Source organism: Pelodiscus sinensis, chromosome 25 (assembly GCF_052426305.1).
Source record: "Pelodiscus sinensis isolate ZL-2025 chromosome 25, ASM5242630v1, whole genome shotgun sequence".
NCBI lineage: Eukaryota > Metazoa > Chordata > Testudines > Trionychidae > Pelodiscus > Pelodiscus sinensis.
In genome coordinates this window covers 2,041,103-2,051,932 of record NC_143076.1, presented here as the reverse complement: position 1 = coordinate 2,051,932, position 10,830 = coordinate 2,041,103, and the positions used below count along the sequence as shown (strand labels likewise).

General features: G+C 56.4%; 1 protein-coding gene across 1 annotated transcript in view; it reads left to right on the top strand.

Annotated features, from left to right (window-relative positions):
• The first annotated feature begins 2,218 nt into the window (after positions 1-2,218).
• Positions 2,219-10,830, top strand: part of ST14 (ST14 transmembrane serine protease matriptase) — a 53,603-nt gene continuing 44,991 nt past the window's right edge. The window contains exon 1 of the mRNA XM_025183716.3: positions 2,219-2,665. Coding sequence (XP_025039501.3) covers positions 2,567-2,665 — 99 coding nt within the window. The 5' untranslated portion in view covers positions 2,219-2,566. The remainder of the gene's footprint in view (positions 2,666-10,830) is intronic.

Sequence of the window (10,830 nt, the reverse complement as noted above, 5' to 3'; positions counted from 1 at the left end):
AAGGGTTACGTCTTTGTCGGGGGATACTTCCTGGTTTGCTACCTTCCTGGAAGGGATTGAGATGTGAGGGGCTTGTGAGGGAGCAAGTGAAGGAGGCAGGGGAGGGAGTTAAGGCTTTTATATGAAGGAGCCATGTACATTGTGGTTTGCATGTACTCAAAAAATAAATCATAGGAACAGATCTTCCACAACTGGGCTGCAAGAACCGTACACAGTAGAGGGAATAAGAACGGCAGACTTGCAATCTGAAAGGTCTTTAGAAAACAGCAGAGAGAGCACAGGATCTGTGAGTACAGTACTAAATCTGATTTGTCAGTTTAATAATGTGTTCATTTTTTTTCATTGTATTCCTTTGGGCTGTGTCTACACTGCATCCCTTTTCCGGAAAAGGGATGAAGATTAGACCAGTCGGAATTGCAAATCCGCGGGGCATTTAAATACCCCCCCGCGGCATTTGCATTTACATGGCTGCCGCTTTTTTCCGGCTTGGGGATAAGCCGGAGAAAAGCGCCAGTCTAGACGTGATTCTCCAGAAAATAAGCCCTTTTCCGGAGGATCTTTTATTCCTACTTTCAAGAATCTTGCCAGTCTAGATGCACCCGTAGTGTTTTTAGGAATATAAAAGAACAGGGCATGGAAGATCACACTTCCCCCGCTACAAACACTGCATCCTGGTGGTTAAGGCTGGATCCTAGAGGGGAAGAGACCAACTGATGTGAAAAAGACCCAGCAGGAACCAGGACCAAGCTACCATGGGTTTTGCTAATGTATCAGAAATTGGTATGTAACATGCCCAGTCTGGAAAACAGAATTAAGACTAGATCTACAGTCAGAACGATTTACAGGGAGTATTCCTTATTCCAGCCTCCTCGAGCAAAACAATCTCTACCCATCGATGCACAGGTTTGCATCTACACTAGTGACTTTTGCCAACATAGCTATATGTCGATCACAGATGAGATCTCCTCACATCTCTGACCAACCTATCTATGCTCACAGCAGCTTCTGTAGTGTAGACATGGCCTAAGAGCTGGGAGGGAAGAGGCTCTGTGAATGGTCGGAGAGGAAGATCAAAGAGTTAGGGAAGAGGAGCTGAAAAATGTAGGTGAATCCCTGTTTCATTTTTTCTAAGCCATCCCTGATTTTAAGAGATTAAAAATAAGCAAGTTCGGGGATTTGTCCCCTTTTTTTCACCTGCTCTGTAAATAAAGAGCAGTGGAGGTGAATGGCAGTGGATAGAGTTTCAATATAAATAGGCCCCAGACATAATTTTAAAATCTGGCTCCAGATCAGAGTTTCCCCAAAGTTTTGGAGTATTTGGAGAGATTCAGTCAATCCCACTGCACCCACCTGTTGTTAAGCCGTAACCTCTGACTATATGGACACAGCATAGTTTGAGGACCTTAACTCTGAACATCATGGCTTCGGCTCTCAGTTCATGCTTTTGTATTTAATGACCTCCTTTAATTCATTCATTTTTAAGAGACCCAAAAAAGAGGTGCTGAAGGCATTTGGATCCCTGAAACTGTTACCAAGTAAATGCCTTCCCTCAGCTCATCAGAGTTTAGCTGCACACAAAAGGGGTACTGCTTTAACAATTCCATTATTGTTAAACTGTACAACCTCCCTATTGTGGCTGCAGTGATATGAAGCTGTTTTATGCTGGCACAGCTCTTCTCGTACATGAAGGGGAGTCAGCTAAACAAGTCTAATTGGGGGTTTTCTCCTTTTTGCTCCACTCATCTGAAGAAATGGGTGCAATGAGTCTGGTTTAAAAAGTTACTCCTTACCAAAATAAGTGACACTGGTACAAAACACACTTGTGTGAGAGAGATCCACATATCCCCAGATTTGATAGGGTTTTGCGGAAGGTGGAAATAAAGTTTTTTCTGATGCTTTGATTTACTAGCTGGCTGGGTTCCTTTCTCATGCATAGGTGTTTACTTCTATGCTGCTGAAGGGGGTTGGTGTGTTCCTATACATCTAATTAATTGAGTAGCCAAGAACTTTTCTAGTTCTTGACAATCAATTATCTGCACCACTCCCCACCAGCGTGTGTGGTACCCCACAAGGCACTACCAGCTCCACGTGTGCCACAGGGATAGAGGCGCCAGCAGCAAGTCTGCAAGAGAAGGGAGCTGCGAAATGAGCCTTTCGCAGGGGCAGGGCCTCTCCAGCGGCTTTCACCTGCTGCCAGGAGGAAGGCGAGAGAGGGGAGGGGCCAAGGCGAGATAATCTCGTGTGATCGCAGAGAGAGACCTGGCCACACCTTGAAACTACCTGAGCCCAAGGGGGAGAGGAAAACTCCAGACAAACAAGGCAGGGAGGCGAAAAGGGGAACGACGGCCCAGGGCCCCAGTGGTGGGGTGATCGCAGGGGAAGGAAATACCCAAACCGCGGCCTCTCCGCTACTGGCCGCACCCGGCCTGCGAGTTTCAGTGACACCGATCGGCCCTGGGCCCTGGGCAACGAGGCCCGCGGGACGGACTTTGAACGCGGCACTAACTGCGCTGGGACCGAAAACTTCCACGAGTTCGGGGCCAACGTCACCCCGTCTCCCGGGAGCATGCGGAGCTCTCGGCTCTCCGGAGAGAGAGACACGAAGGAGTATCTGCCCTCCCCGGGAGCCGCGGACCCAGGGCTGAAGTACAACACTAGGAGAGAGGTGAGTCCGGGGCGCGCCGGCTCCCCCGCGCAGCCAGCGTCCTGGGGGTTGTCTGAGCAGTGACTCGGCGCCACTGCTCCCCCGGCTGGCGGGGCGAGCGAGCCGCCACTAGGACTGGGAGGAGGGGCGGGAAGTGGCGGTCGCTATTGCAGAGTGACTGGCTGGCGGGGCGAGCGAGCCGCCACTAGGACTGGGAGGAGGGGCGGGAACTGGCGGTCGCTATTGCAGAGTGACTGGCTGGCGGGGCGAGCGAGCCGCCACTAGGACTGGGAGGAGGGGCGGGAACTGGCGGTCGCTATTGCAGAGTGACTGGCTGGCGGGGCGAGCGAGCCGCGACTAGGACTGGGAGGAGGGGCGGGAACTGGCGGTCGCTATTGCAGAGTGACTGGCTGGCGGGGCGAGCGAGCCGCGACCAGGACTGGGAGGAGGGGCGGGAAGTGGCGGTCGCTATTGCAGAGTGACTGGCTGGCGGGGCGAGCGAGCCGCGACCAGGACTGGGAGGAGGGGCGGGAACTGGCGGTCGCTATTGCACAGTGACTGGCTGGCGGGGCGAGCGAGCCGCCACTAGGACTGGGAGGAGGGGCGGGAACTGGCGGTCGCTATTGCAGAGTGACCGGCTGGCGGGGTGAGCGAGCCGCGACCAGGACCGGGAGGAGGGGCGGGAAGTGGCGGTCGCTATTGCAGAGTGACCGGCTGGCGGGGCGAGCGAGCCGCGACCAGGACCGGGAGGAGGGGCGGGAACTGGCGGTCGCTATTGCAGAGTGACCGGCTGGCGGGGCGAGCGAGCCGCGACCAGGACTGGGAGGAGGGGCGGGAACTGGCGGTCGCTATTGCAGAGTGACTGGCTGGCGGGGCGAGCGAGCCGCGACCAGGACTGGGAGGAGGGGCGGGAAGTGGCGGTCGCTATTGCAGAGTGACCGGCTGGCGGGGCGAGCGAGCCGCGACCAGGACCGGGAGGAGGGGCGGGAACTGGCGGTCGCTATTGCAGAGTGACCGGCTGGCGGGGTGAGCGAGCCGCGACCAGGACTGGGAGGAGGGGCGGGAACTGGCGGTCGCTATTGCAGAGTGACCGGCTGGCGGGGCGAGCGAGCCGCGACTAGGACTGGGAGGAGGGGCGGGAACTGGCGGTCGCTATTGCAGAGTGACTGGCTGGCGGGGCGAGCGAGCCGCGACTAGGACCGGGAGGAGGGGCGGGAAGTGGCGGTCGCTATTGCAGAGTGACCGGCTGGCGGGGCGAGCGAGCCGCGACTAGGACTGGGAGGAGAGGGCGGGAACTGGCGGTCGCTATTGCAGAGTGACCGGCTGGCGGGGCGAGCGAGCCGCGACTAGGACTGGGAGGAGGGGCGGGAACTGGCGGTCGCTATTGCAGAGTGACCGGCTGGCGGGGCGAGCGAGCCGCGACTAGGACTGGGAGGAGGGGCGGGAAGTGGCGGTCGCTATTGCAGAGTGACCGGCTGGCGGGGCGAGCGAGCCGCGACTAGGACTGGGAGGAGGGGCGGGAACTGGCGGTCGCTATTGCAGAGTGACCGGCTGGCGGGGCGAGCGAGCCGCGACTAGGACTGGGAGGAGGGGCGGGAACTGGCGGTCGCTATTGCAGAGTGACCGGCTGGCGGGGCGAGCGAGCCGCGACTAGGACTGGGAGGAGGGGCGAGAACTGGCGGTCGCTATTGCAGAGTGACCGGCTGGCGGGGCGAGCGAGCCGCGACCAGGACTGGGAGGAGGGGCGGGAAGTGGCGGTCGCTATTGCAGAGTGACCGGCTGGCGGGGCGAGCGAGCCGCGACTAGGACTGGGAGGAGGGGCGGGAAGTGGCGGTCGCTATTGCAGAGTGACTGGCTGGCGGGGCGAGCGAGCCGCGACTAGGACTGGGAGGAGGGGCGGGAAGTGGCGGTCGCTATTGCAGAGTGACCGGCTGGCGGGGTGAGCGAGCCGCGACCAGGACCGGGAGGAGGGGCGGGAAGTGGCGGTCGCTATTGCAGAGTGACCGGCTGGCGGGGCGAGCGAGCCGCGACTAGGACTGGGAGGAGGGGCGGGAACTGGCGGTCGCTATTGCAGAGTGACCGGCTGGCGGGGCGAGCGAGCCGCGACTAGGACTGGGAGGAGGGGCGGGAACTGGCGGTCGCTATTGCAGAGTGACCGGCTGGCGGGGTGAGCGAGCCGCGACTAGGACCGGGAGGAGGGGCGGGAAGTGGCGGTCGCTATTGCAGAGTGACCGGCTGGCGGGGTGAGCGAGCCGCGACTAGGACTGGGAGGAGGGGCGGGAACTGGCGGTCGCTATTGCAGAGTGACCGGCTGGCGGGGTGAGCGAGCCGCGACTAGGACCGGGAGGAGGGGCGGGAAGTGGCGGTCGCTATTGCAGAGTGACCGGCTGGCGGGGCGAGCGAGCCGCGACTAGGACTGGGAGGAGGGGCGGGAACTGGCGGTCGCTATTGCAGAGTGACCGGTTGGCGGGGCGAGCGAGCCGCGACTAGGACTGGGAGGAGGGGCGGGAACTGGCGGTCGCTATTGCAGAGTGACCGGCTGGCGGGGTGAGCGAGCCGCGACTAGGACTGGGAGGAGGGGCGGGAAGTGGCGGTCGCTATTGCAGAGTGACTGGCTGGCGGGGCGAGCGAGCCGCGACCAGGACTGGGAGGAGGGGCGGGAACTGGCGGTCGCTATTGCAGAGTGACTGGCTGGCGGGGCGAGCGAGCCGCGACCAGGACTGGGAGGAGGGGCGGGAACTGGCGGTCGCTATTGCACAGTGACTGGCTGGCGGGGCGAGCGAGCCGCGACCAGGACTGGGAGGAGGGGCGGGAAGTGGCGGTCGCTATTGCAGAGTGACTGGCTGGCGGGGCGAGCGAGCCGCGACCAGGACTGGGAGGAGGGGCGGGAAGTGGCGGTCGCTATTGCAGAGTGACCGGCTGGCGGGGCGAGCGAGCCGCGACTAGGACTGGGAGGAGGGGCGGGAACTGGCGGTCGCTATTGCAGAGTGACTGGCTGGCGGGGCGAGCGAGCCGCGACTAGGACTGGGAGGAGGGGCGGGAACTGGCGGTCGCTATTGCAGAGTGACTGGCTGGCGGGGCGAGCGAGCCGCGACCAGGACTGGGAGGAGGGGCGGGAACTGGCGGTCGCTATTGCAGAGTGACTGGCTGGCGGGGCGAGCGAGCCGCGACTAGGACTGGGAGGAGGGGCGGGAACTGGCGGTCGCTATTGCAGAGTGTCTGGCTGGCGGGGCGAGCGAGCCGCGACTAGGACTGGGAGGAGGGGCGGGAAGTGGCGGTCGCTATTGCAGAGTGACCGGCTGGCGGGGCGAGCGAGCCGCGACCAGGACTGGGAGGAGGGGCGAGAACTGGCGGTCGCTATTGCAGAGTGACTGGCTGGCGGGGCGAGCGAGCCGCGACTAGGACTGGGAGGAGGGGCCGGAACTGGCGGTCGCTATTGCAGAGTGACTGGCTGGCGGGGCGAGCGAGCCGCGACTAGGACTGGGAGGAGGGGCGGGAACTGGCGGTCGCTATTGCAGAGTGACTGGCTGGCGGGGCGAGCGAGCCGCGACCAGGACTGGGAGGAGGGGCGGGAACTGGCGGTCGCTATTGCAGAGTGACTGGCTGGCGGGGCGAGCGAGCCGCGACTAGGACTGGGAGGAGGGGCGGGAAGTGGCGGTCGCTATTGCAGAGTGACCGGCTGGCGGGGCGAGCGAGCCGCGACTAGGACTGGGAGGAGGGGCGGGAACTGGCGGTCGCTATTGCAGAGTGACTGGCTGGCGGGGCGAGCGAGCCGCGACTAGGACTGGGAGGAGGGGCGGGAACTGGCGGTCGCTATTGCAGAGTGACTGGCTGGCGGGGCGAGCGAGCCGCGACTAGGACTGGGAGGAGGGGCGGGAAGTGGCGGTCGCTATTGCAGAGTGACCGGCTGGCGGGGCGAGCGAGCCGCGACTAGGACTGGGAGGAGGGGCGGGAAGTGGCGGTCGCTATTGCAGAGTGACCGGCTGGCGGGGCGAGCGAGCCGCGACTAGGACTGGGAGGAGGGGCGGGAACTGGCGGTCGCTATTGCAGAGTGACTGGCTGGCGGGCTTCGAGTGCTCTGCTCCGCCCGTGCCCGGGAGAGAAGCTGTCGCTTTTCACAGCAACACAGTTGCTGCCCGTTTTTGGTCAGGGAGGCGGCGTGAGGAGGACTCGCAGGACAGTGTTGGAGGGCTGGTGGTGCTGACGGTGCCTCCTGGCTGCGTTAGCAGCTGGTGGATTGTGCTGTCTCGAGACTTCGTCTGAGTGAGATGGCAAGGCCTAAGTCCATGTAACCCTTCTAGGCTTCTTGGGCAGCTTGTTCAGAGGTGGTCAGGGCTCCAGCCAGCAGCCTCAATCACAGCTCGTTGTAGGAAAGATTGTGTTCATGAGCAAAACTTGGTGGCCTTGCCTCTTGTGGGAACTGTATGGCTTGTCCAACCCAGAGCTGAGGATGCTCTTCACCAGAATAATCCTCATGGGCCAGCAGCATGCAGGCATCTGGCTGGTAGCACAATTCCAGTCTCTCCATTCCAATGAACTTTGGGTTGTTTGGTGACCAATTCACTGCAGGTTTCTGCTGTGTCTGATTAGCAGCTGTTTCTGCTCCTTCAGTGTGTGACTTCAACATGGGGCTTGGTAAGGCTACTGTGCTGACAACATGCAGAGCCATAGTTAAACCTACTCTGAGCAGGACGATAGACCCAAGCAGACACTTGGACTCGGAAACATTACAGCCAGAAGGACCATCATGATCATCTTGTCTGACCCTTGTGCATATTGCGGGTGAGGCTCTGTGGCCTGCACACTCCTGAATTCTGGCTGAATCACTGGCGTTCTCAGATCATAATTTGAATCCACCATTGACTCTAGTTCAAACCTGCAGGAGACCCATGTCCCATGTTGCAGAGGTAGGTGAGACCCTTCCTGTGGTCTCCCCCAATCTAGCTTGGGGTGGGGGATTCCTTCCTGACCCCAAATATGGCTTTCAGAACTCATGAACCAAACTATTTGAGACCTTTGCTATGCAAAGGCAAATTGCTCTGTTTATGGCTGGAAATGACTAGGCAGTGTTGTGAATTGTATTGAAGTGAATGCATAGATTGTATTGGACCAAATTTTCACAAATACAGTAAAACTCCAATTGTCCGGCATCCAGTGGTACGGCACTCCTGATAGTCCAGCACCAACTGGAACCCAGAAGTGCTCCGGACAATTGAAGCTGCTGTGAGCCACATGGGCGCTCACGGCTGGAAAAGGGAAGGGGGGAAGAGGATTATACCCCTGTGACGGGTCTGCCAGGACCCACACTGTGACCGGGTGGGGGGTGGGTGGGGAACGGCTCAGAGAGGGGCGAACCCTCCGCCATTTTGCAGGAAGGCAGGGCAAGCCCCGTGCCGCTGCCGAGAGTTTCCGGGAGGGGAGCGGGCTCCTCGGACTGCAGTAGTTATTGTTGAGCAGAGGAGTGAGGGGTGGCGCTGCGGGATCAACCTGGCAGCACCCCAGCTGCTCTGCTCTGCAGCTTCCCCAAGTCCGCTGCTCCTCGGTTTCAGCAGCGGCAGCAGTGGACTTGGGGAAGCGGTGGGGCGGAGCAGCTGAGGGGCTTCCGAATTGGTCCCGCAGCACTGCTCCTCACTCCCCTGCTCGGCGATAACTGCTGCAGTCTTCTCCCGCCTCCCTGCAAAATGGCAGAGGGTTTGCCCCTTGCCGTGCCATTCCCTGCCCACCCCCTGGATGCAGTGCGGGTCCCAGAAGACCCGTCATAACCCCCCGCCAGAGTACCTCCCGATACTACGGCATATCTGATAATCTGGCACCACCTAGGTCCCAAAGGTGCCAGATTATCGGAAGTCAACTGTACTACTTGGTATTCAACCAGATCTGGGAAGTGCACGATTTTCATCCATTGAAGGGTTATAGAGACATATATTCACTGGCCTTTTGAGTGAAGTCTTGTCCAATAATATGAGATCAAGAAAATCAAGCGGAGACAAGTAGCTAATATGAAGACAACAGGATGGTTCAACCAACACACACATTTGCCCTCCCTCTTCTTTGTAGGCACGGAAAAGTTTGTGACTGAAAGAAGGTGTGCGTTTGCCAATGGTGTTGGCTGGTAGCAATCCAAGGTGTGTTAGGCTGTGCTTTCAAGGTAAAGAGTAGTCTATTCAGCAAAGAGATTAGGGGATAATGAAGGCACAAACTAGATCTTTTGGGGGTAGGACTAGTTTTAGTTAACAAAGCTCCATGCTGATTAACTCTGGCTCTATATTGCAAAGCTCACTTTTGTCAAAGATCACTGTGAAAAAAGTACACAGGAGTGATACAGGAAGGAAACTTAAAATGCAGATACCCAAAGGATCTTTTTCATCCAGGAAACTCTAAATCCTGAGTCCTTTCAGTACTAGTCTGACAAATTGTGTGCCTACTAGCCTTTGGCTACAGAGAAAATGTTTGTCCAACAGGAGCAGTTGGTTTTGGTGTTACCATGCCTATCTGCTTCAGAATCATGATCCCTTCTTGCCATTAGCATAAAAATTATAAATGGTAAACGTTTTTGAGAGAGAGATCTTTCTGTTTTTTCAAAACTTTAGGGTTCCCTTTCAAGCTTATCTCTGCAATAAGGGGGTCTTCTAATAGGTGGTCTGAATCACAGAATCCTAGAAATAGAAGGGATCATGAGATGTCTTCAAATTCAGCCCCCGTGCAGTGATGCAGCACCAAGTATACCTGGATCTTCCCTGACTGGTGTGTCCATCCTGTCCTTGGAAATCTCCAGTGATGGGGATTCCACATCCTCTCTTGGAAGCCTGTTCCAGAGTCTAGCTACCCTTGTAATTACACAGTTGTTCCTAACATTTAAACTAAATCTTCCTTGCTGCAGATTAAGCTTGTTACTTTGTGTCTTACTTTCACTGGATGCAGATAAAAATTGATTATGGTACTTTTTATAACAGTCCTTAATGTAGTTGAAGACTGTTATCAGGTGTCTCCTTAGCTCTCCGTTCTCAAGAATAAATGTGCCTGATTTTTTTTTAACTGTTCCTTGTAGATCAGGTTTCCTAAACATGACCTATCTCATGATCCCTTCCATGTCTAGGATTCTGTGACTCAAACCTGTCCTTTGGGCTCTCCAGTTTGTCCTCATCTTCCCTACTGTGGCACCCAGAGTGGACACAGTCTATGTGGGGCCTTACCAGTACTAAGTAGAGTAATAATTACCTCCTATATCTTATATACAATGCTCCTATTAGCACATCCCAGAATATTTAGCTTTGTTGCCACTGCATCACATTGTTGGCTCAGACTCAATTTGTGATCCACAGATCCTTTTCATCAGGATGAACACATTGCCAGCTATTCCACATTTTGTGGCTGTGCATTTGGTTTTTCCTTCCTCGTTGTCGTACTTGTCACTTCACTTTTTTGAATTTCATCTTGCTTCATCAATGCTCCAATTGGCCAGTCTTTTTTGAATTCTGATCCAGTTTCCCAAAATGCCTGCAACACTGATGCCGCCTGCAAATTTTCTAACTCCCTCTCCATTATACAAACTGTTAATAAAAAATGTTGAGTAGTAGCAGATGCAGGGCAGACCTCTGAGGGACCCCGTGAGATGCACCCTCCCAGTTTGACTGCAAACGATTGGTAACAATTTGTTTGGAAAGCCATCAGTTGTGTACCCATACAATAGTAACCTCATCTAGACTCCATTTCTCTAATTTGCATATGAGAATGTCATTGTGGGTCTGTGTCAAAAACCTTGCTAAAATGAAGCTGTATCACATCTGTTGCTTCCCTGGCCAGTTACCCCAAGAAAGAAGGAAATTGATTTGGCTTGGGTGATTGTTCTAGGGATGTATCAAGTCATTACAAAATGTAACCATGAACACTGCTAAAATCCTAGTGGTTACAAGGTTACACAGGCTATGGACTCTTCAGTGTAAAGCTTAAATACAGCCTTTATACTGCAGAGCCCACAATGCAGCCAGCTCCTTGGGAATGGGGTGAGCAGCCAATGAGCCAGCGTGTAACTAATGCGCAGGGGTCTCCAACCTTTTAAAGCACAAGATCGCTTTTTGAATTTAATTGCAATCCAGGATCTTCCTCAAACACCTCTGCCCCACCTCCTTCCTTACCCCTTCTCCGAGGCCTTGCCCCATCTCACTCAGTCCTCCCTCCCTCCCCCA